Source organism: Orycteropus afer, unplaced genomic scaffold (assembly GCF_000298275.1).
Source record: "Orycteropus afer afer isolate SDZICR_OR568_19922 unplaced genomic scaffold, OryAfe1.0 scaffold00305, whole genome shotgun sequence".
NCBI classification, from domain to species: domain Eukaryota; kingdom Metazoa; phylum Chordata; class Mammalia; order Tubulidentata; family Orycteropodidae; genus Orycteropus; species Orycteropus afer.
Genome location: NW_006921892.1, coordinates 4,016,280 through 4,043,575, shown reverse-complemented (window position 1 = coordinate 4,043,575; position 27,296 = coordinate 4,016,280). Strand labels below are relative to the sequence as shown.

At 37.2% G+C, this 27,296-nt stretch overlaps 1 protein-coding gene and 1 non-coding gene across 2 annotated transcripts in view; both read left to right on the top strand.

The window, feature by feature from the left end:
- Positions 1–4,113: 4,113 nt before the first annotated feature.
- RXFP1 (relaxin family peptide receptor 1) overlaps positions 4,114–27,296 on the top strand; it is a 137,124-nt gene continuing 113,941 nt past the window's right edge. The window contains exon 1 of the mRNA XM_042782405.1: positions 4,114–4,219. Coding sequence (XP_042638339.1) covers positions 4,114–4,219 — 106 coding nt within the window. The remainder of the gene's footprint in view (positions 4,220–27,296) is intronic.
- LOC122151116 lies at positions 13,667–13,787 on the top strand. The gene has a single exon (XR_006163980.1). It is a non-coding gene; the product is annotated as a small nucleolar RNA SNORA32 (small nucleolar RNA).

Here is a 27,296-nt window from a genome sequence, read left to right as displayed (position 1 = left end):
TGCCATCTAAAAGGAGACTTACAAAGACAGTGCCTGGCTATCACTATGCTGCTCTGATCAGGATCACAATAGAAGGTCCTGGACAGAGATGGAGGGAAAAAAAGGTAGAACAAAATTCAAAACTATAAAAACAGACTTACTAATATGACAGAGACTTTTGGAACACCCAAGACTGTGGCTCTTAGACATCAGTTAAGTCTGAAACTGAACCCACCACTGGAGATCAACTGTCAGCCAAACAATAGACAGAGCTATAAATGAATAAATCACCAGAGAGGAATGTACTCCTCAGTGCAATCAACCACACAAGACCAAAAGGGCAGAATTTGTCCAAAACAAAGCTCAGAAGGCAAGCAGAGCAAGAAAGAAGGACAAATTAAAATGGGAAATCCAGGTAAGAAGTGGTAACAGTGCTGCTATATTGAGGGGATTGCAACCAGTGTTACAAAATGAAATGTGTATAAATTGTTGAATGGAAAACTAAATTGCTCTATACTTTTCACCCAAACTACAATTAAAAATAATTTAAAAAAAAAAAAAAAAAAACATAGTGCCTAGATTCATTGAACATGATTCTAAAATATTTGCTTAATAGCTAACAAGGTACACCAAAGGTGAAACTGCTGGCAGCCTATCAGGGTTTTTATGATCCTATACTACCAGAGGGACCTGAGTTTGAACTTGATACAAACCAAAACCAAATTAGTTACCAAACTCACACTCCAGAGCATTGTCAATGTTGTGATGTGTTGGAAGCAAATCACCAGGCCTTTATTCAGAGGGACACCTCTAGGTGGGTGCCAAAGGGGCAGGAAGACCGCATCTTCTGACTTCTTCTAACCCCACAAGAGGAAGACAGAATCACCATCAATAACCCAAGGCCTATTCCTGTGAAGCCAGACATGCTGCCTCCCTCCAGCCCTTTCACCAACCCTGGCACCAACTGTTCCTCCCACAGCATCCACCACCTTTCTGTTGGGTTTGATAATTTGCTGCAGTGGCCACACAGAACTCACAGATTATGGGGTTTATTAGTGAAGCACCAGGCTATAATTCAAGTTCAGGAACAACGCTCAGTCTCTCTCAGCCCGCCATCTCTCAGTCAACAGTCTCTCTCTGTCCCTCCCAGCAGGGCTTGTCTCTCAGTGTCTCTTCCTCAGCAGTGCATTTCTCTTAGGAGCATGTTTCTTTCAACAGCACATCTTCCTCAGCCAGCAGTCAGAGAGACTCCTTCCACCTCTAGGAGGGCTCCTTTTGAGCCTGGCAGAGTGGCCAAACTAACCAATCATAACCGTTAGCTTAGAATCAGAATTCTAAGCACCTGAGAGAGAGTGAAGTTCCCAGAACATTGCTTTGTGCCACTCTCAACAGAAATACCCCAGGTGGATAACTTTAATAATCAGGAGCTCCTCTGCTCACGGTAATTTCCACCACAGAGTTTACAAAGACTTATGGCTAGAAAAGTCATACCTGGTAATTTACTACACTGCAGTGGGTTTCAACACCAACTTTTTGGTTAGTTGTCAAGTGCTTAATTGTTTGTTCCATTCAGAAACTCCTTGAACTAGATCAGTTGTTCTCAAATCATGGTTCTTCAGCAGGAGCAATCAAAAAGTTTTTACTCATGTGCAATGAAATGAGAAAAATAAAGACAACATAATCATTTTTAATGACATTAAATCTGTTCAAGCAAGAATACCCAGACCACCTACTTTGGTCATGTTGTTACAAGGGACAGTCCCTGGAGAAGGACATCATGCGTGGTAAGGTAGAAGGGGAGAGAAAGAGTGGAACACCCTCAACATGATAGATTGATACAGTGGCTGCAAGAGGAGCTCAAACATAGCAAGGATTGTGAGGATGGCATAGGACCAGGCAGTATTTCATTCTATTGTACATAGGGATGCTATGAGTCAGAGCCACCTTGATGGCACCTAACAAAAACAACAATTCTATTCAATTTAGAATACTGTTCCATATTTGAACATTGTTTCTTAATTGTGTGATATGAAAATGTCCTTACATTTATAAAAAGGTGGTGTAAAAGATGATACGGTTTTTGTCAATGTCATTAATGCTTGACAAAATTTAGTTCTGGAAGCTTATGTTGACTACACTGTTTTTATTTTACTCAGTTATGGAAACTCTTAATTTTACTTGACCATCAAGTCTAAGAACTATTGAAAGACTATAAATATTTATATGTATACTAACCTATGACTATTTTAATATAATAAAATATAACTTAATGGAATTTTAAATAAATACCTTGCACCATCCTCTAGAAATGTACTGTTTAATATGGTAGCCACTAGACACATATGGCTATTAAACACTTGAAATATGACCAGTCCAAATTGAGATGTGAGCTCTGGTAATGCAGTGCCTAAGGCAATTGACTGGTAATCAGAAGGTTCACAGTTCAAACCCAGCAGCCACTCTGTGGAAGGAAAACAAAGCAATGTACTTTGGTAATGATTTACAGCCTCAGAAACTCAATGGGGGTTGCTATGAGTTGGAGTTGACTGGATAGCAATGGGTTTCATTTTTTGGTTTTATATGTATAAAATTCTGTTGATCCAACATAAAGTAGAAATTAACAAACAAAATCATTAATACCACACACAAGTAAAAGTTTGTTGAAGATAATTCAAAAATGGTTGCAGCAGTAGTACATCAACAGGGAACTGCCAGAAATTCAAGCTGGCCTCATAAGAGCATGTGAAACAAGACATCATTGCTGAGGTCAGACAGACCTTGTCTGAAAGCAGGGAATACCAGAATGATGTTTACCTCTGTTTTATTGACTATGCAGAAGCGTTCTGTTGTGTGGATCACAATAAATCATGGGTAACGTTGCAAAGAATGGGAATTCCTTAACACCAAATCATGCCCATGTGGAGTTTTTATATAAACTAAGAGGCAGTTATTTGAACAGAACAAATGGATACCACATGGTTCAAAATCAAGAATGATGTGTGTTGGAATTGTATCCTTTCACAATACTTATTCAATCAGTATGTTGAGCAAATAATCTGAGAAGCTGGAGTATATGCAGAAGAATGAAGTATCAAATTGGAAGAAGACTTATAACAACCTGCTAAATGCAAATGACACAACCTTGCTTTCAGAAAGTGAAAAAGACTTGCTTACTGATGAAGTTCAAAGACTATAGCCTTCAGTATTGATTACACCTCAACATAAAGCAAACAAAAGTACTGACAACTGGACTAAGAAGCAACATCATGATACATGGAGAAAAGATTGAAGCCATCAAGGATTTTGCTTTATTTTGATCCACAATCAATGCCTGTGAAAGCCCAGAAATCAAACAAAACCCAAGGACATCAAGTTCATTCCTACTCATCATGACCTTATAGGACAGAGTAGAACTTCCCAAAGAGTTTCCAAGTTTGTAAACCTTTACAGAAGCAGAATGCCTCATCTTTCTCCTGTAGAAGGGCTGGTGGGTTCAAACTGTTGACCTTTTGGTTTACAGCTCAATGTTTTAACCACTGTGCCACCAGAGCTCCTTCAAGAAATTATGCATTGCATTGGACAAATCTGCTGTAAAAGACTTGTTTAAAGTGTTTTTTTAAAAAATAATAATAATAATATGTCACTTTGATGAATAAAGTGCATCTGACTTAAGCCATGGTGTTTATAATCGTCACATATGTATGCAAAACAGGACAATAAATAAGGAAGACCAAAGAAGAATCAATGCCTTTGAATTATGGTCTTGGTGAAGAGTACTGAATATACCATGGACTGCCAGAAGCACAAACAAATCTGTCTAGGAAAATGTACAGCTGGAATGCTCCTTAGAAATGAAAATAGCCAGGCTTCGTCTCTCAACACTTTGATCATGTAATCAGGGGATACCAATCTCTGGAGAAGGACATCATGCTTGGTAAAGTAGAGGGCCAGCAAAAAAAAGGAAGACGCTCAAAGAGATGGATTAACACAGTTGCTGGAACAATGAGCTAAAGCATGGCAATGATTGTGAGGATGGCACATGACCGGACAGTGTTTTGTTGTGTTGTACATAGGGTCACTAGTAGTTAGAATTGACTTGCCAGCACCTAACAACATAACAACAAGATATCGATCATGATGGTCCGATCTACAACTGATCATGCAGATAACACAGGACCAAGCAATGTTTGGAGTCCTTGGGTGGCCCAAAGAGTTAACATATTCAGCTACTATCCAAAAGGTTGGTGATTCAAGTCTACCCAGAGACACTTCAGCACAAAGGTCTGGAGATATCCTTCCAAAAAATCAGAGATTGCAAACCCTACACAACACAGTTACACTGTCCCACAAATGGAATCACCATGAATTTACTCGATGGCCTTTGATATACTCATATACATAATGTTATAATCTTGAGTTTGTTGGCCCTGCTCCAATTTTCTTCCCACTATCAATTTTCCATAAGTTTACTAAACTCTGACTGTTGTCATATATCCCACAGTGTGGTATATTGCAACAGATAATTCCATGTTGATTTTCTGTGAAAATGACATCATATCTTCTTATCTGGGGCAAAATTATTTAGATTTTGTATAAAATATCCTTTGGAATATTTGTGCCTATTAATTGCCCTGTCCCAATTGCAAATGTTGTTTTATATCATTCCCCAAAAGTCACTCATTTTACAATATATTAATTAATACTAAATCAAAACAGCTAAAATTGTCTTTTGGTGTGGCTGAAAGATGATGAGTATCTCAAAATCTTGTCTGATTGACAGCTGTCAGCTAGAAATGAATCCATAGTTTGAACAATTTGATGTCATGCATTTTAGTTCTTGGATTTTACTTAATATTTTTAATTTATAAGTTAATGTACTACTAACTGAATATCTCAGAACTAACAAATCTGTCCTGGAAGAAGTGCAGCTGGAATGCTCCTTGGAAGCAAGAATGGCCAGACTTCATCTTACCTACTTTGGTCATGTTGTCAGAAAGGACCATTCCTTGGAGAAGGATATCATGCTTGGTAAAGTGGAGGGTCACGGAAAAAGGGGAAGGCTCTCAACAAGATGGATTGACACAGTGACTGCAATGATGGGCTCAGGTATAGCAAGGATTGTGAGGCTGGCACAAGACCAGGCAGTGTTCCGTTCTGTTGTACATGGGGTCACTATGAGTTGGAGCCAACTTGGCAGCACCTAACAACAACAACAACTGAATATCTCTACATCATAAGGTTCTGATTGGGATTTTACCAGCCTCTTTCATCAAGACTGTCATAGGGACTTTCCCAGCTATACAAATCAAAGAAACTCATAATAAAATAGCTGTTCCTATTGCTGCAAATGATGGTGATGAGTAAATACAGAAGCATTGACAAAAGACCTCAGGTGTCATATCTAATTTTAAAGTATGGTGCTGAAAACTTTGGTGGTCTATTTTAGTCATAGTGGAAGAAAAAGTAAACACTGGATAATATTAGAAACTTGGATGTATATTAAAAAATATAAAACCAGTTGCTGTCGAGTCAGTTCCAACTTATGATGATCCCATGCATGTTAAATAGATCTGTACTCCATAGGATTTTGAAGGCTGATTTTCTGGAAGTGGGTTACCTGGCTTTTCTTCCCTGGAAACTCTGGGACCACCAATATTTCAGTTATCAGCAAAGCATTTTAATCATTTGGGCCACTCAGGGACTCCATCATTTGTCTGCCTTTACAAATAGTCATTTTCAAATAAAAACTTTGCTTTTATTCAGAGAGCTTCAATAAGTTTTTGAGAAGAGATTCCAAGTTAAGAAAGGGTGTTAACCTCTATTAGCCTATGTCAACACCAGACTGAGGGTACAAAATTTTGACATACTCAGCCAAGTAGAGGCACTGACATCACAGATTCTATCAGGCCCATAGTGAAAGTTACAATTGAACAATGTGGCAGGAAGAGAATGCTAGGAACATATACCATCTGTTTGTTTTTAAAATTCTTTAATGTATGTCTTCAAATTGCAAAACAAAAGAACAAGTAAACACACTTTAATTCAAATTTTAGATAAGAACTCTATTTTAATTATCTGGTAAAAACCACGGCTAAACATTGTTCAGGGAGTCTTTTGCTACAGTGCAGTGGTTCCCAATCAGAAGTGATTTTGTCCTCCAAGGACATTTTTGGCATTGTCTGGAGATAGGTTTAATTGTCACAACTGGAGAGCACTACCAGAATCTAGTCGGTAGAGACCAGGGATGCTGCTAAACATGCTACAATGTAGAGGACAGCCCCCTACGTTAAAGAATTCTCTGGCCAAAAACTTCAATAGTGCTGAAGCTACATGTATGATCATGGTAGTCTATGTTCACTCTTGGGTTATTTCCACCAACAGATTTACATAAAACTAGTATCCTAAGTTCAATGCCTTTGGCAAAAAATAAAAAAAAATGTCATCCTAAGAAAACAAATGTCTATAATTGTTTCTTTGGGTAAATATATATTTTATCAAAACCTAATATGTACTTAATAAAATGAGATATGATTTTTGAAGTTTGCACTGACAGTTTGAGTAGATTAAAAATGTATTTATGTGTATATTGTTATAGAGTATCTCTGGGGTATTTTTCCACAAATTGTTTATGTCTTTGATATCAGCTCAGGCAAGATTTTCAAAGATAACAAAAAACATCAGAATTTCTTTGAAGACCTCTTTATCACCAGGTTACCTGATACTGGATGACTCACAGATGAAGCTCCCTAACTTTACTGTTGAGAAGCTTCTCAATAAGCCCCCTTCAAATATTGCCCCCTGATAATGTCACATGGCATCCTGCCAGGAAACACTATTTCTAAAATAAATAAATAATCCATTAACTACCCACACAATATTCCTAAAACATTTCAAAAGTTAGGAAGAAGGCTGAACACTTTATTGGCATTCAAATTCAATTAACCACAAACATTTCTACCAAAAGAACAATGCTGTCATTAAACAAATCTAGTGCTAAATTAATAAGGACTTGTCAAGATTTCTATACTACCTTTCTCCTTTCATGGAATGAATTATATCTATCAGTACTAGTTGCTGTCAAATCGACTCCTGGTGACTCCATATGTGTCCTAGTAGAACTGTGCTCCATAGGATTTTTAATGGCTGACTTTTTAGCAGTAGATCTCCAGGTCTTTCTTTCAAGGCACTTCTGGGTGGACACAGGCCTCCAATCCTTCGGTTAGCAGCCAAATGTGTTAACCCTTTGTACCATGTAGCAAATTATATGTACAGAAGGAAAAAAAAAAGACCACTGTTAATATAAATTTTTTGCCATTGTTTAGAAATAGACATGTAATCAGATTCTACTTGTAGATTTATTAGGAGACATTAACTTCACAACCAAATTTCTCCTATCAACTAGCTACCCATTTGTTCTAGCAACACTTTACCCCATCAAAAAATAAGAATGCTATAGCCTTGTTACAAGAAAAACATTCTTGGGAAAACATTATTTTCATTTTCATACCTTTTTTTTTTTTTTTTTTTACTGATCAAACAATAAAAATCACCATCGTACTAGTGGCTGCCATTTACTAATCACCTGTGATGCACTAGAACCTATGTCAGACATTCAGCGTGCTGATAACATAGCTATCCTGCCGGTTAGATATCTCCCTCACTATATGCAGTTATGAAGCCTCAGAAACCCAAGAAGACTTCATTCCACAGCCAATGATATATCACCATATCAAGAGAACTTAGGAATTTTTATCCCTTTGTGTTTTCCTTTGAACATTATTATATTGTTAAAATTCCTAACTTTGGACAGATCACATAATATTGCTTACACTTGGATTCCTGCCTGATAGTCAACTGAGCAAAGATAATTTGCTTGTTGTGGTCCTTTTCTTTCTATAGCCTCAAGACATGGGAACAAATAAAATATTTTTTGTTTGTAATACATCTTTAGCTCAATTTCTCTTTAGTAGAGTGACTTTGATCCATTCAGACATTCATATACACCCTCATTTGTACACTGTCATAAGACATGGATACAAGATATTTAGAATGAAAGAGAAAAGACTGTGTATTCTCTGCCTGAAACTTTTCCTCACTACTCAGCTGTGCGTGTGTGTGTGTGTGTGTGTGTGTGTGTACAAAGAAAGAGATTAAGACATAGAGGAGGGCGGGGACATGAGAGAGAGAAAGGAAGAAAGAAAAGAAGAGAGAATGGAAAGAGAAAGGGTGAGGGAATGGGAGAAGGAGGGAGGACTGCTTTACAGCCACTAAGATTACAGACAGAAATAGCTTACAACTGCCGGGAGCTGTATGTAACTCAGAAACTAAGACCAAATTTTATTCACTTTTATTAAGCAGTTGCTCAGAAAGAAAGGAATGACACCTGGTCCTGTCTTCTTCTACATCTGGATTATTGGAAAATATTGTAAGTATGCTTACTATTTAATTTATGTATATGTTAGTATTTTTAGAAATGAGCACAAGTACAAGTGTTTATCAATTACATTTACATTTTTAATATATAAAAATTCATTTTCTGATAAAATTATAATCTCACTTCAGAGTTATTATTCTTAGTAAGTTTCTGGTATTTATTTTAACATTACTCTAGCCCGAATAACAGGTTTTATAGAGCTATGCTTCATAATGACCAATTTGTATAATTGATATGAACAATTCACAAATAATTTTGTAATGTTTAAAAAAGTAGTAGTCCTCAAAGATCAGGTTTTATACAAGGAGTATGTCTAGTGAAATGCACTGGAGAAGTCTCAACAGTTGTTCTGGTTACCATGCAAGTTTAATGCTTTGTCTTCCTTTGCCCATTGTGGGTTAATATCATAGGTGTGCTTCCTGTAAGAGAGATGCATTCACACTACTTTTTTTCCTAATTTTTCAAGATTTCTCACTATTTCTTGAAAGAAAAACAAGGAAATGCACTAAGCAACTAAACATACATGTATTCACACACACAATGAGCTCCAAATAGATGTTACACTTTTGCTGTAATGACAAATTTTGCTCTCTCTATATGTGCCATAGGTTATTTTTTCAGAAAATCATCTAATTCAAGGGAAGGAGTTGATATACTTAAGCCCTACTTGATATTATGTAAACAGAAATAAAATGCTTCTTTCTGAGAAAGTCACAGTAAACCAAGAAAGAAAAATTTCTGGATACCTTTAATACCTTATGATGCTGGAGGAATGATTAAGTTTTAACAAACTTAGAATTCACAAGTATGCTTATGTTCCTCCATCTCATAAAAGCTTGCAAAAGTTTTGTTTCCACTAAGATATTCTATTGAGGAATGTCGCCAAATGAATTTCCATCCTAATTCTCCCAATTCTGATGGTATGCATTGCACCAAAATGATTTATTTTCCCATTCCTCCTTTTCTCCTCTTGACCTCTAGTACACCTTACCCTTGTGGTCAAAAATAGGGGACAGCATCAAAACTAGAAAAGCCACTAAGACTAAGAATTTATCTGAAGAAATAATCTAATTTGTAGCTTTTTCTATCTCTATTTTTAATTTTTGGCATCCCTATTTTTTAGCTGGAGGGGAAAAAGTCAAATTGCAAACCACCACCAAAAATTGGAATGTTTCTAATTATAATCCAGTGTTTCAGCTACCAGAGTCTTTGACATTTGCAGCCAACATTGTAATAAATCAATTACATATTTTACCTTCCCCTATTACCTTTCAATGAAATGAGTGAATAGACTAAATAAAACACATAGACGTTCTAGTGTAAGGAATTGAAAGGTATGTAAAAGATGTTCAGGACAGTTTGAGAAGCAACTTTGACTAATGTGTTACCAGTCATTCTGGGTTAGTAAAAAAAAGTTCCATGTCTACATGTTCTCTTTTGTTAAGAATTTATTTGCTTGAGCAGAAAATAGATCATGATAATGTTGATATCAATGATGAGGATTCCTCCCTAATTCTTCCATTATTTCAAATTTTAAGTTCGGTTTGTTTTGGTTTTGTTTTAAAAAATTTTTTTTTTTTTAATTTTATAATGCAATATGACTACTTGGAAGCTCCAACCTTCCACAGAGGATGAAGACGCAAACATCTGTTGATGTGTTGCAGAGTTTGGCCAGCCAGATTTCTGTCTTCATGGTATTAACTGGGGTTTGGGGAAGCCACTTGTCTGGGATCTCTGAAATAGCAACTCATATTTTTGGTTTATATTTTAGTGTAGCACATCCCCAACCCCACCTAAGAGAGGCAGTCCAGTGCATATAGCAAAGAAATTCAACAATACCTTTAAGGAAAAATTCATAAACCTTTGTGACTTATCCATGGTTGTTGTTTTTGTTTTGTATCCACAGTCTTGCTATCTGGAATGCATTATCACAGAAGATTCCTGACCTAAGGTGCTCTGTGATTTTTGACAAATGACTTAGCTCTCTGGTCCTTAGTTTGTAAAATGGCACTAACATCCTTTACCCTACCAATTTCTCAGAGCCCCTGCATTTGGTTCTTTATCACGTAGATTATCTCCTTGAATCTTCACCACAATTCTATGATCTTGATACCATTAAGCACATGAGAAAGACCAGGCCCAAGAACATCCAGTGCCTTATCACAAGATGCAAGGTATTAAATACCAAGATTTGAATGTTTTCAAGGTCTATGCTCGTTCTCCTAAACCATGGACAATCTCATAGAGATAATGTATATAGTTTTGAGAATTAAACGATTATTAGTTATCTTTTTAACCAAAAACACAAGTCAGGTACTTTAATAAGAAATAAAAATAAAGAATGAATACAGCACAATCCCTGCTCTGAAGTGATGGGGGGGTGGATATAGCAAATTAATATCTAATTATCAGTTAGACAAGTATGAAAACCAAGGTGTACACCAATGGGGCAGCATGAAGATTCAGAGGCTTCCTTTTAGACTTGAAAAGTTTTCATTTTTAAAAATTCTTCTGTCTGTAGCCTAGTAAATTGTGTTGTGTCAATGCCAATTTCCTAGTTTTGAAATGGAAATGTATTATAATTATGTAATTATATATTAATATATTATAATTACATAAGATTTTAGTGTTAGGGGAAATTGGATGAAAAGTTATGGGACCTCTCTCTTATACATATATATTCTGTAATATAATATACATATATATTCTATATTCTATATTTTCTATAATATATATATAATATATATGTATGTATTATATTGTTTTGTATCACCTCTCTTGTTATCTGGGAAAGATAGATATAGATATGTAGTAAAAACTGTAAAGCTGGAAGCTGTGCAAAACTCAGACTTGTCAGAGAAGGAAAACTCAAATATTTCCACTAACAGAGAGTGATAGAATAGTGGTGAGACTGCACCCTGTCAAAGGTAGAAAACTTGAAAGACCTATAAAAACAAGCAGTCCCATCAAGTTCCAGCTTTCACAGGTTTCACTATATATGCAACTACCTATATCTATAATTATTTCAAAATTAAAAGTCCAGGAACAGTTGTATCATAAGTACTTATCAGCATAGGCCTTAATTATTACTTAAACAGTATTACCAAGCAAAAACAATCATTTTACTTATACTTTTGATAATCAGGGAACAAAAATAAGGAAGTAAGAAATAGAAGGGGCCCAAACTTGTACTTGATCTACTTCAATATTTTACCAAGGATTAGTCTAGCTAGTAAGGTTCTCACTTTTAGATTCCAGGTGGATACTTGTGAGACCACCTAGTCTTTGCCTAGCATCCCAGCACTGGCATATCTTCTAGCAAGTCTCTTCTCTAATCATGAAGAAGGGGAAGGAAGAAGACAGTGCCTGGACAGACCATTAGCTTGATTAGCATATAAAAAAGTAGAATACTACTGTATGTATCCACTTCCAAAATATAAAAAAATAGCCTTCTTTTGCGCAGAAAACAGAACCACCTAATATTCCATTTTATCTTTTTAAGATTCCCAATAATTTTGTATTATTACTACAAACTTGGAACCATAGTTTTGAATTTCAAGTAGAAAGAAAACTAATAAACCTATGGAAATAGTATCATCTGTATTAAGGAAAAGAGATTATTTTATTTTTGAACAAGCATAACTACACACATCAGGACAAATTTATTAAACTGAAATACCTGGAGCTGGGTATTCTAGCTAGGTTTATCCTTTACATGAAAGGAACCATAAGCATTTCATCTATTTGGATTTCAAGCATTATGGTTGTGATTCTGGGTGTGCTGTTTTTATACTGTGAGGTGTTTTTATACTGTTTTTGTACTGAGAGCTTTCCACGGACCAGGAATTATGCTAAGTGCTTTACAAATATTATCTTAGTTTATCCCCATAACAAATGGGGGAAACTCTTCATGAAATGGATTGACATAATAGCTGCAACAATGGCCTCAAACATACCAACAATTATAAGGATGGCAGAGAACTGAGCGATGTTTCATTCTATTATACATATGATCTCCACAAGTTGGAACCAACTCAACAGCAACTAACAACAGCATCCCTATAACAACCCTGTGAAATACCCTACTTTACAAAACAGGAAACAGAAAATGAGAAATACTAAGTAGCTTGCCTAGTATCACCCATTAGTAAGTGTTGCAAAAGAGATATGGATCCAATCCTGTCTCCTTGAGAAATATGTTTCTTATAATAGATGATTCAGTTCTAATATTTTCTAAGATTATAGTGCTTTATCATTAGATGAGGGCCCAACCTATTATCTGATCTAACCCATTGGACTTCAGGCAAGTTGGCTATGTGTCTATTTTAGAGATTAAACAGTAAAGAAATATTTACTAGTTCAAGGTCACAAAGCTGGCAAATCAATTGGTCTAGATCCTATCACAGCGCCACCCCTCCCATCCCAGGAAGTTCAACAAATTCATGCTCAGTGTTTATGGATCTCCCAATATGAGCTTCTTCTCTCTGTTCTACTCACATTCCCCAGTGTACACCAACTGATGAACCAGGATACATAAGAAAATAATTTGAAGGTATAGAAAATTAGGCATCCCAGGATTTCACCTAGAAATCGTTTTTGTTTGCAGTGCATGGAACAGAGGTATACATATAGCAAGTACAAATATATATTCATTGAACTGAATTGACTTCATTCCTTTATTAGCTTATTTCTCCCTCTCCCTGGATATTCTCTCCACTCATCATCTCCACAATCCCAATAGCTGTATTGATTAAATACTCTTGTCCTGTTCAGTTCTACAGCTTCATGCATCACACTGATCAGAACAACAAGAGCCCATCACTGAAACCAAAGACTCTTCCTTTTTTTGGAGACAAGCAGGTACAAGTTGAGAATATTTCAAATTTAGGTTTGTTCTTTATCACACTCATAAGGGTCAAGAATAAAAAAGACAAGGTAAAATGAACTCTACTGCTCTGGTGGCATAGTACCTAAGGCATGTGACTGCTAACCAGAAGGCTGGCAGTTCAAACCACCAGCCACTCCTCGGAAGGAAGGTTGGGCAGTCTACTTCCATAGTGATGCTGCCTCAGAAACCCAAGGAGGGGTCGCTGTGAGTTGGATCCAACTTGACAGCAGTGTTTTTTGTTTTTCTTTTCCACTGCTAGTTATGTTAGAAACTGTTATTTTCCTATTTAAAAGTTGTATTTTATAGTAATGTGGATATTTGTTAAATACATAAATTTTATAATTATTTCTAAAATATCTAAGTTATGGTCATTACCAAGGCTTTTAGAATGCAGTTTCTGATTTGCTGTGGACTTGACCATAAAAAAACTTCCCACTAGGTTTTGTCTTTGCTACTTTGGTAGCACTAAACCAATTGGGAACATTTTATACCCTTATGTTTTCTATAAACTTTATCTTGTCTTAACTTAATAAAATAGAAATTTTTTTTTGATGTGTGTTCAGAAAAATAAGTAAATAAAATAAAATATCTAAGTTAACTGGAGTCATCCTATCTCTTAAGTCTCATGTAATGATGGAAGAAGCTCTCTGGTGGCTCAGTGTGTAAGGCGTTTGACTGCTAACCAGATGGTTGGCAGTTCAAAGCCACCAGCTAGCTGCTCCATGGGAAGAAGATGAGGCAATCTACTTCTGTAAAGATTTACAGCGTGGGAAATTCAATTCTCACTTGGGACACCAAGTCAGAATCGACTTTATGGCAGTAAGTTTGTTTTGGGTTTTGTATGTGATGATGGATATATCTTTTTAAAATATTCAGTGTCCTCAAAATATTTCTGAGAATTGTTCCTTTGGAGAAGGACTCTCAGGGTTTTTTCACTATGTCACTTAGAGCCCTTGCATCTTACAATTGTGCCAGCTCCTTTCTCCATTTCTCTCTCTCCATCATTCTTTCTCAACTTCTCCTCCCAGGTTGCCCCAGAACTCAAGTTTTCATTCTATAATGTAGAACAATACAGCTCTCTCTTCTTAGGCCCTGTTTCCAAATTCAGTTCCTAGACTACCATTAAGCAAGGTGTTCGGTTCAATCTAAATGTTGTCCTCGTGATTAGCTATAGCAAGGAACAGCAAATGACTTGAGACATTCTTTATTAATACAATTCACCCTTTTTAGCAGGCAGTTGAAATTTTAAATATTTTGTTTGTTTCTTTTAGAAGATTGAGTATGCACTTGAACTGAGAGGCCTACAATTCTATCAGCACTTTCATTTAAATTCTTTAAAATTTCTAGTTATGATGTTTTTTCCTAATAACCTTTTATCTTAACTGTAATGTGTTTTTTTAAAAAATAATAATAATGATGATATGATGTCTCTTTTTCTGCTTCCAGCAATCTGAGTCTCAAGTGAATTGTTATCTAAGGATTTCCTCTTATGTTTCTCAAGTACTTTTTTTTAATTTCAGTTTCACAAAATTAGATTTTTTTTAGTTGGAAGGAAACTATTATAAAATACAATGCTCTCGTTTTTTTATGCATGAGGACACTAAGGCCATAGCTGCTATCACTCTTATTTTCAGCTCTATTATTCTTTACTTACTTTTAAAAGTGAGGTTCCAAATTTCATATGTAGGATAAGAATGGTAGGATATTTCAGAAGGGATAGGATACATCACCTCAAAGTAGAAAGAACCTAGACTAAAGTTATTGCCTATACACTAAGCTATTATAATGATTTTCCAAATATCTGCCTAGTAACTAAGCACTTTAAATCTTTCTCACAACCAAGGAGAGAATAGGGCTGAGAGAGAAGAGTTCTGATCACAGCTCCACAATTCCATGTTCAAAGTCAGGACCAAAGAGGCTTTACTTTAAAATTCTCAGAATAAATTAAGGTCCAGGGGATCTCTCACTATTTACATTGTTTCTCCAGTCCATACTCCTGTCCTACTCCCCACACAACAAAATTGCCTCTAAAGATGCAGCCCTTTCCATCGCATGCTAGCTCATAATTAATTTGGCCCTTGAGGCCACTCCCTGTAAAGCAAAGAAGGCTTTATGTGCTACAGGTTAAACAATGAGACTGAGGATTGCTCTACAGGTGTACAGTGAAGCTGTAAGAAGTTGGGGAAAAATTTGGCAACTTTTTGGGAATGGTTTGTAGATTCTCATAATCTCTCAGACATTCCCAGTTTTCAGACAGATGCTTTTTTTTCCTCTAAAAGCCTCAAATAACATGGGCAACACTACCAATGCATTTAACCCCTCATAACTCTTTCCTTGCCTGCAAAAAAATAAAAATAAAAAACTACCGTCTCTTCTATCTTTCTGCCTGTGCTGGTGCCAGAGAAACAAGGAACAAGGTGCAACTCAGCTTATGTGGAGTGGAGTCATCCTAAAAAAAAAAAAAATCCACAGTTGCTATTGAATTGATTCTAACTCGTGGTGACTTGTGTGTGTCAAACTACAACTGTGCTCTGTAAGCTTTTCAATGGATGATTTATCTAAAGTAGATACCATGTTTTTCTTCCAAGGTACCTATAGATAAGGCTCAAACCTCTAATCAAGAGCTTTAACTGCTTATACCACTCAGGAACTCCTGGAGTCGCTGTAAATATGCTCTTTTCCTCCCTGTCCCCACCCCTAGCACACACAATTTCCTGAGATGGGAGTTATATGTTTTCTAACTTTGTGGAGATTGAAACCATACATACAGAGATAATGCTGTGCCTCTTCGTTATTGTGTAATGTCACTCAAAATGTTAACAATTCATGATTTGGCAGCAAATGAATCCTATGCTGGTCATAAATTTTCTGTTACAGTGATCATCTGATTTCCTATTTATCACGTGGTATGAGATTCTCTTTACCTTTTAGTTCCAGGCATTGACATGGACTGTGCACATGAAAATGAAATAATTCTCCCTGGCCACATCCCTGTCTCTTTTAAGATCTGCTGTGTGTCAGTCTCTCTTTCTTCTCCCACGTATAATCCATTTAATGCCAAACAGAATCTCAGTAGTATTTCCTTTCTTGTCCTCCCAGTGGCTCGCATATAGGTTTCCAATTCTAATCAACTAGTTCCTCTTTCTCCCAAAGCACTTTATATCTCCTTATCACCTTAACCAGTCTCTCTATTCCTTAGTATCACCATCTCACTCAGACTCACTGCCATTAAATCAATTCCCTATTGGGTTTCCAAGGCTGGAAATCTTTATGCAAGCAGACTGTCTCATCTTTCTTCTGCAGAGAGGCTGGTGGGTGCAAACCAGAGACCTTTTGGTTAGCAGTCAAATGCTTTAACCACTACACCACCAGAGCACCTTAGTGTCACCATATCCCCTGACAAAAACATGCAAAGAGAGACTTCCCCTTTTTGTTCCAAACCTTGCAATCAGAATTCTTGATTCTGCCTACCTCTTCTCCTCGTACCTCTTCCTCATGAATTAGGACTATCAGAGATGACATGCCAAATGAGATTACGGCAGCCCATCTCCTTTTGCACAGTTAGTTGGATTCATGGACATTTTTGGCAGATATTTTCAGTATTCAGTAAAATGGTTCTAACATCTCATAGTCATAGTAAGATGAAATTGTGGGCCTGCAGCTTATTGTAGTTGCATCCATTTAAACAGGTCAATATTATTTTACAGATTCAAAATTGAAGCATTCTATAATAAAACATGCAAATGAATATAAGTTGACAAACTGAACAAAATTTGCAAATGTATGTGCTTGGATCCACTGAGAGAAATCAGAGAAAAGTTACCCTATAAAAAGTTTCCGATTCTTTCATCTGGGCTGCACATTGCTAGTATAAATGAATGAAAATAACTGATTAATTTCTCAGGTGCATCAGACACTGGCTCCTGAGATACAGCACAAATCACTGTCATTACTTTCACTCATGAAACCTCTGGTCTTTTCGGTTCTTTTTTTATCCATTTTTTCTCATTCTCCATTGCTCACTCCAGCCTCTTGATATTTTAATAGGTTTTTCCCAGAGCTGGCTGGAATGTTTGACTCATTTTCAATGGTCCAGAAAATTTACCCTTTTTACCATCCTAGTAGTAGCTGATTTGGTGGAAATTGCAAAAGTGTCTCATAATTTATAAATGTTTCTACTCTCTCATTTCAAACTTAGATAACAAGACGTCATCAGTCATGACGTTGCTTTCTGCGAGCGTCTCTTAACCTCCATTTAACCTCCTTCTTTGCGTTAAGATCCAGGGAGGTTGCTAGTTTGGCTAAGTTAAATTTAGATTTTTATTTCTGCCCCTCTAATTGCAGCCAGGAGCCCTTGTGGTACAGTGGTTAAAGAGCTCAGCTGCGAACCAAAAGGTCAGTGGTTCAAACCCAGCTGATCTGTGGGAGAAAGATGTGGCAGTCTGGAAATGCTATGGGCACTTATACTCTATCCAATTGGGTCATTATGAATAGGAGTCAACTCACAGCAGTTGGTTTGATTTTTTTGGAATTGCAGTCCTTAACCCTGACCTTGCAAGTTTACAGCACAAGAATTTAGGCTCCCTGGAAAGAGAGATTGTTTTCATTAGTTAAAATTCAATCACTTTCCTCAACCATCAAGCTTTCATCCCCAATGTTAACCTGAAATAATGTGGCAAATCATTTCTCCATTAAATCCATTTTAATGGAAAATATGTTCTAATTTTTCTGTAGTACTGTTGGCACTTAGGTATCTTTTTTCAGAGTTTCTGTTCTAGTATATATAGCATAGTAACAATTATTGTCATGGTCCATTATAGTTATTAACTAGGGAGAGTTGCACAAAAAATTAAATAGACTTGTTCTTTCCTTCTAAACACAAGAGTGACACATACAGATAGTTACCAGACAACAATTGTTAAATTAAAATGTGAACAGATAGGTCAAGGCCAAATATTTTACCATTTATTATATCCACTCAACATTTTGCCTATAGTGCAGTTATAATAAATAACTGAATAGATAAATGAAGAATGAATGACTATGGTGCAGATCAGTAAGAATGGAAATTAACAAGGCAGTGAGCTATGGGAGAATCAAAGAAGGAATAGTACTAAGTGGTGAATACTTATAAAAAGGGTTTGTCTGCAGGCAGACAGCAAGTCCTCAGAGGTTACAAAGAAGAATTTAATTATATCACCTACCAGTCCATGATACAGAGGCAGGGTAAGGAACAAGCTAAGATACATGTGTTGCTGATGATGTTTTAGTGTAACCCTTATAAAAACTATTAGGGTTGTCTAGTTTCAGAATTGCAAACCAGAAGGCTTGTGGTTCAAATCCATCAGCCACTCCTCGGAAGGAAGACTGGGCAATCAATTTCTGTAGAGATCCTGCCTCAGAAACCCAAGGAGGTGTTGCTATGAGTTAAAATTGACTCAACAGCAGTGAGTTTGGTTTTTGGTTTGGTTAGTTTCAGAACAGAAATCCAGCAGCCACTCCTTGGAAGGAAGGTTGTGCAATCTACTTCTGTAGTGATACTGCCTCGGAAACCCAAGTAGGGGTCACTATGAGTCAGATCTGACTCTATGACAACAACATCCAAACGAAGGGTATTCATCTTTATCTATGCCTCTGAAAAGAATTAAAGGATGATGACCCATTAAACAACCACAGTCTATACAATTCTTACTAAAGTTCCATGCTCTCTCCTCTTTTCTATCACTCTTCAATCCTCAAGAGCATTTTACTCATTTGAGTCAGAAGACTTCTCTCTCTTTGGTCCAAGGAAGGCTGGACCCACCATTTGCCCTCTTATTTCCCTCTATCACGCAGCCCCACTCATGATGACCTAACACACACTTCTCCCACACAAAGGACCTTGGACACAAAGTTGGTTTTATACTAGACTACTTATTTTTCACTTTGCAAAAGTGAAATTCTTTATTTCTATAACTAAATTCAGAGGCCATGACTCCCACATAAAATGATAAGAAATTTACATCTCCTGATTCAAAGTTGTTGTTGTTGTTAGGTGCTGTTGAGTTAGTTCCAACTCATAGCAACCCTGGGTATAAGAGAATGCAACACTGCCCTGGTCTTGCACTATCCTCATAATTCTTGCTATGCTTGCACCCATCATTGCAGCCACTGTGTCAATCCATCTTACTGAGGGTCTTCTCCTTTTTTGCTGATACTCTACTTTACCAAGCATGATTTTCTTCTCCAGGGAATGGTCCCTTCTGACAACATGATCAAGGTAGATGAGATGAAATCTGGCCATTCTCACTCTCAGGGAGCATTCTGGTTACACTTCCTCCAGGACGGATTTGTTCGTTGTTCTGGCAGTCTATGGTATTTTCAGTTCACCAACACCACAATTCAAAGATACCAACTCTTCTTTGATCTTCTTTGTTTATTGTCCAGCTCTCATTAGCATATAAGGCTATTGAAAATACCATGGCTTGTGTCAGACGCACTTTAGTCTTCAATGTGATATCTTAAGAGTAATTCAAAGTAACTTGATTTTAAAAATCAGTCACTTTTGCTTTAAAACATAATCTTAATGCCTTAAAAAAAAAAAAAAAAAACTTTCCCCCTCCATGCTCATTTCTTTTTGCCCAATATCATCCAGGTTCAGGAGAATCTTCTGAAACATTGAAGTAAGTGAGGATTGGAGTAGGGAAGCAGGTAGAGAGATGAAAATGGCACTAACTTTGCCAATCTTTTGTGAAGTTTAATTCATTCTCTTGGATCTTGGCATCAGCACTATATTAGTTTCCCAGAGCAGTTGTAACAAAGTACCACAAAGTAGGTAGCTTAAAACAATAGAAATGTATTATCTCAGTTTTGGAGACTATAGGTCTGAATTCAAGGCGTCAGCAGGGCTGTACTTTTTTTTGAAAACTCTAGGGGAAGATCATTTCTTGCCTCTTCCTACCTTCTTTCTGACGGTTCCTGACAATCTTAGGTGTTCTGTAGCTTGCAGGAACATCATTCCAACCCCTGCCTTCATCTTCACATGACCATCTTCACTGTGTCTCTCTCTGTCTCTTCTCTTTTTATAAGGGAACCAGTCATATAGGAATCAGATCCACCCTATTCCAGTATGATCTTATCAGCATATCAGTTAGCTGATAACATCTTCAAAGACCTTATTACAAAGAAGATCACATTCACAGGTTGGGGGGATGGCATTAGATGTCAACATATGTTTATAATTCAACCATAACACAGCTCAACCTGTAACACAATTCAACACATAAAAATCACCCACTGAAACATTTAGACACCCAGCCATATTCTCCAGCTGCCAGGTGCTCTCACCCAAAAAAAAATGCCCATTTTATTGACCATCCACTCATAGTCAGCCTTCTCAGGAGGAACAAAACCAATCCCACTGCTATCAAGTCAATTCCAACTCACAGATACCTTATAGAACAGAGTAGAACTGCCTCACAGAGAAAGCTGTAAGTCTTTACATAAGCATATTGCCTCATCTTTCTCCCAAGGAGTGGCTGGTGTGTTCGAACTGCTGATCTTTTGGTTAGCAGCCCAATAATTTAACCACAGAGGACCAGAGCTCCTCAGCAGAGACAGGAAAACTTTTTGTCCCATCAGGACCTGAGAGAGATAGGGGGCTGGCTCAGGCCTTCTCTCTAGTTTACCCTTTTAACCTTCTGGCTACTTTAAAGATTTCCCTTCTCCTTGGGCTAATAGTAAGATATGAGATAAGCATCACTTCTGCTTGGGCACAAACAGTTAAGCACTAGCCTACTAACCAAAACCAAAAAGCCAAACCAAACTCACTGCCATTGAGTTGGATTCAACTTATAGCAACCCCTCCTTGGGTTTCTGAGGCAGCATCACTACGGAAGTAAATTTGCCCAACCTTTCTTCTGAGGAGTGGACTTCTGCTTAGCCATCCAATGCCTTAGGCACTAGGCCACCAGAGCTCCCAAAGGGTGGTGATTCAAACCCATTCAGGGGTGCCTCTGAAGAAAGGCCAGGCTATCTACTTCCAAAGGCCACAACCAAGAACACCCTATGGAGTAGTTTTACCCTGCACACATGGAGTCACCAAGAGTCAGACTCTACTCAACAGCTTTGTTTGTTTGTTTTGAGCAAACAGGCTCCCAAACTCTCCTGATAATTTGCACCTCTTACCTTCCCTTAAGGAGTTTTAGATTTCAAGGGAGCAGGATGTTGTATTCTCACACCTAACTTTCACCAATTTCAGGGAAATTGCTTTTAAGACATCACACATCACCCTCTCTTCAGAGTACGGAAAGACTTGATGCTCTGTATCACTCGGGATTGTTCTTAATATTCAAAACCAAGATGATAGAATTTTTAAAAGAAATAAGAAAAAGAATTCTCTATCTCAAGCACCTGGCTTTAATAGTTAAGTGTCCTGGCTTTAAGCTTTGGAATTCAAAGGCAAGAATTTGACTTTCTGAAAATGTTTTTTTGTGTCTGCCTCTCCCTGGACAATACAGACTAACTGCCTAGTTTTAGTGACCCAAACCCACTGCCATCAAGTCGGACCGGACTCATAGCGACCCCTCCTTGAGTTTCTGAGGCAGTATCACTATGGAAGTAGATTGCCCAATCTTCCTTCCGAAGTGGGTTTGAACCACTAGCCTTCTGGTTAGCAGTCAAATGCCTTAAGCACTATACCACTAGAGCTCCTAGTTTTAGTGACAGAAAGGTAAAAAGGAATAACCAAGAAGGAAGCATATTTGGACACAATATAAAAGCACGGAACATTTGGTAAGCAAGAATTATGAATATAAAAGCATAGTGATTTGAAATAATCATTATAATGAAATATCCTAGCAAAATATCAAAATTTTAAGAATTTGCAAAACACATAATATCAATTACTTAATTGTATCTCCCAACAGTGTTAAATGTACACAGGTGAGTGTCCTCACTTTCAAGATACTGCATAGGAGAATTAGAATTTTCAAAACTTACATAAGGATTGGTATAGTTATTCATTTTATCAAAAGGGTAGGTATATCTATTGGTTAGTATTTAAGTCACACGAAATGTACTCATCCTATTTAGATTCTATACTCCTTTGTGTAGCATTTACCCCCCACTCTTCTACTTTGTTGTATAAACTGATTTCACTTACTTTCATTTTTAATCTCTTTTTTCTACATTTTATTATGTTTTCTTTTCCTGTTTTTCTATTCATCACATTTCACAATATTATAGAAGAAAACACCAAAATTTAAAGTTTACTTAAAATGTAAACAACCAAAAATCATTGGGTTTATCTGTTAACTCTCTTTCACAAATTCTTTCTGATAGAGTACCTAAGACAACAGCCTGTCAGCTTAGTATTAGGAGACCAAGAAGTAGTTTGACATGAATGCTGTCATCCTGCCTAGAAGCTACACTATCACAAACAGTCTTCTCTAATCAGTCTCCCAAGAACCACCTACATTATTTTCAATTTTATCTAGGGAAATTGTTGAAAATTTTTAATATATATTGTACTGTATCCTATGTACTTAGATACAGACAATGTGCTAGTGTGCTAGACCAAAGTGACTATATAGTGTGATCATTAATATGAGTTATTTGTACAGTTAGAGTTAGTTAAACTACTCAGATTCTGGTTAAATTATAAACAATTTTAAGTGCTGTCTAATTAAATCCTCACATGAACTCAGAAGGATAGATGTATCATTCCCCCCCGATGAGAGACTAAGTCTCAGCTTTAGGAATTTACAGAGAATCCCGGGCTCCTAATCACTTCATTCAGAACTTAAACTGAGGCTTATCTGATTCCCAGGTCTCAGTTCTTTCCACTCACCATATAAACACCAAAACTGTGATAAATAGACATGTATATTTTCTCTTGGGAGCTCTGGTAGCATAGTGGCTAAGACACTTGCCTGCTAACCAGACGGCTGGTGGTTCAAACCCACCAGCCACTCCTCGGAAGGAAGGTTGGGCAATCCTACTTCCGTAGTGATACTGCCTCGGAAACCCAAGGAGGGATCGCTATGAGTCGGGTTTGACTCGACGGCACATAACAACAACAACAACAACATATTTTCTCTTATTTTGTAGAAAATTATTCATATTTCCATTTATTGGTGAGGAAACAGACCAAGTAACTTGAACCCATTCATATCACCACTGTTGTTTGAAGGAAAAGGGAGAGGGGCACTGTGGGAAGAGACACAGCATATGCAAGGGCACAGGGTAAGGACAGAGGACGCCAGGATAGAAAATAATGAGAGGTTCAGGGTGGTTTAAGAGTTAGGCTTAAGCGAATATTTGAAGATAAAATTAGTGAATTTTATAAGAACCAGATCTTTGTATGCCACACTCAAGAATTTGGACATTGTATTTTACACATAATGGGAAAGGAGGTTTTATATGGAATGATATACAAGTACCAGTTGACATTGAGCCAACTCTGACTCATGGTGACCACATGTGAGTTAGAGTACAACTGTGCTCCATAGGTTTCCAAAGGCTGAATTTTAACAAGTAATTCACCAGGCCTTTCTTCTGAGGAGCTTCTGGGAGGACTCAGACCTCCTATTCTTTGGTCAGCAGCCACTGAGCAGGTTAGCTCTTTGTACCAGCCAGGGACTCCATGGAATGATATAGGCACATTCATCATTTAGGAAATAATTCAGACAACTCTATCAAGAATGGGCTAGAATGTGAGAACCTGAAAGCTACCCTTAAGAAGATGTGATGAGTTATTTCCACTCAAGCCGTGGTTTTTTTCAACAGCCTCCCATGCATGTGAAAGCTGGACAATGCATAAGGAAGAACACAGAAGAATTGATGCCTATGAATTGTGGTGTTAGTGAAGAACACTGAAAATAGCAGTTACTGCCGAAAGAAAGAACAAATCTGTGTTGGATGAAGTACTGCCAGAATGCTCCTTAGAAGCTAGAGTTGTCATTGTCTCATGTCCTTTGGTCATATTGCCGAAGGGACCAGTCCCTAGAGAAGGATATCATACTTGATAAAGTAGCAGGTCAGTGAAAAAGGGGAAGATCATCAACTAGATGGATTGACACAGTGGCTGCAACGATGGGTGCAAGCATAGCAAGGATTGTGAGGAATGCACGGGACCGGGCAGTGCTTGATTCTGTTGTACATGAGTTCTCTAGGAGTCAAAATCAGCTCGATGACACCTAACAATGACAATTCACACTCAGACCATTGCACCTGAGTTACTAGAGATGAAGAGGCAATGGCTAAGTCAAACCAGCTGCTTGTTTTACATTGCTTTTCTAGAAACTTAATAAAAACAATCTGAATATATTTAATCCCTTACTAGTGCCTATAAACTACCAAAAAAAAAATGTGCAGAATTCAATACAAAGTTTGTATTTAATATCTAAATATCATAGGACTAGTTTTTTGACACAGCACTGCATAAACATGTAGCAATGACCTCATTCCCAGAAGAGTTCTTGTGACCTGCTTTGTGTCTGCATTTGCCATGCTTCCTATTTTGCTTGTGTTGGTTATTATCTAACCCACTGTTTCCCATGACTGCTTAAAGCTTTTGAATTCAATTTGCAAATTAGGCAACACAAAAAACATTGTTAATAAGGTACACACAAATAATGGATAATAGGTGTTTATACTGCAATCATTTGAATCCACTGGAATGTACTGACTATCTTGAAGTACAATCAGTTCTCAATAAGTAACTTTGTAACTTCAAGACTTACTGAAAGTATCAGTCAACAAACAGATCTTACTCAGCAATTGGTAACCTCACAGCAGTGAATAAAACAGCACATATAAAAATTATTTATTTAAAATACTGTGTTCACAGCCAAGGCTTAATATCTGTATCACTATAATCTTATTCTGTTTTAATGTGTTTACATTTTAATGAATAGTACAACTCATGGTACATTTTATGCAAATCATTACTTTGTCTTACTTGGATTTACCTTTATGACAAGCACAATAACAGCAAGATGAAACACTGCTGGAAGTTAAAGGCACACTATCTATTGAAAATGCCTCACAGATACCCTCCTTACCTCTCAGCACACTTTTTATTTCTTTTCAGAATCTAAGGCAAGATATTTAGAGAGATTTTAGAGACTGAAAATGGGCTCATTTTGCCAATTCTGAATGCATTATGTAAAGATCATTGTTAGTAACATCTAATACGACTAGAAATATTGTACCAGGTCACAGAAAGCTAGAAAATAAGTTCAGCACATTTATGAAAAGACTAATGATTCACCTTCAGCTGAACTAAGTGATATTTTTCCACAGGGTAAATCATTCCTTGGTGTAAATTAAATGCACATTTGGAAACTATATTAACTCTTTAAAAATCACATAGGCCAGGACACCATATACATGTGGCAGTGGTGTACTAAATAGAATTTACATAGTGAGCTAAAAGAATCCCATCAGTATGAGAGACACGATGGTTTGATTACTGCTTCCCAGAAAGAAGGAATTCCATGCATATTTGTCAATGTATCGAAGCCTAACTAATCTAGGAAGATAAATTTTTGTTTACCTGGGTAATACTGCCCTGGTGGCACAATGGTTAAGTGCTTGACTACTTAGGTAAGCAGTTTCAACTCACAAGCCACTCCAGAGGAGAAGGATGTGGCAGTCTGCTTCCATAAAGATTTACGGCCTTGGACATCATCTGGGGCAGTTTTACTCTGTGCTATAGGGTTCTGATGATATAGAGCCTAAGACATTTGACTGCTAACCAGAAGGCTACCAGCCACTCCTCAGAAGAAAGAGTGGGCAATCTACTTCCTTGGAGATACTGCCTCAGAAACCCAAGGAGGAATCGCTATGAGTCAGATCCAACTCAACAGCAGTGAATTTGGTTTGGTTTTGGTTATAGGGGGGTTATGTGTTGACATCACTTAAAAACAGTGGATTTATTTATTTGTTTTGTTTGCTTGTTTGTTTGTCATTTGTTTGGTTTGTGTTCTAGAATCTAAGTGCAAGCTCTTTTTAGGGTTTTCACCATCAGGTGATGACAAACTACAATTGTGGTATCATTCCCAATACTGGCTTTACTAGAGAGCTAGTGCTGACTTACAACAATTCTCTTTTCATCCCTTTCTTTCATTAACTATCTCATCCATTTTTCTTTTTCTCCCTTTCCACTAAAAAGAACTAAGATGGCTTAGTATAGTTGTTCTATAGACAAAGTTTATGGCGCCTAGAGTAGCTATGGGAGTCCTTGGATGGCCCAAATAGTTAAGTGCTCAACTACTAACCAAAAGTTTGGCAGTTCAAACCTATGCAGAATTGCCTCAGAAGACAGGCCCTAGAGATCTTGTTCTGATAGACAACAGCTGTGAAAACCCTATGGATTAATGCTACTCTGTACACTTGAGGTTACTGAGTCAGAATTGACTTGATGGCAACTGGTTTAGAATTGCTATCAGGGTGATGAAGGGATTATGTCCTTGGAGGAAACAAGGACAAGGTGGCTGACTGTACTAAGAGCAGACCCAGGACATCTAGCCAGCAGAAGCCAGAGATCACCATACATATTGAAGAGATTGTCACAGCGTGGCCATTTAGCAACACCGTTCTAAATGTTTCAGATGTGTAGATAATTATTCATTACTTCTTTTAATTAATATTTTTTGAGTTGCTAAAATATGCCAAGCATTGATACAGACATCAGAAATTGATGATGGACAAGACAAAAAAGAACCCTCCCCTAGAGAAACACACATTCTATTGGTGATATCCAAATAACAAAAAAGTAAATTAATTAATAAAATGTTTCATATAGTAATGAAAAGAAAATGACAAATATACACACACACACACATACACAGACACACGCAATACAACACACTGCCATGTTGTCGGATCCCACTCATAGTGACCCTTCCTTGAGTTTCTGAAGTGGTAACACATGGAAGTAGATTGCCCAACCTTCCTTCTGAGGGGTGGCTAGTGGGTTTGAACCACCAGCCTTCTGGTTAGCAGTCAAAT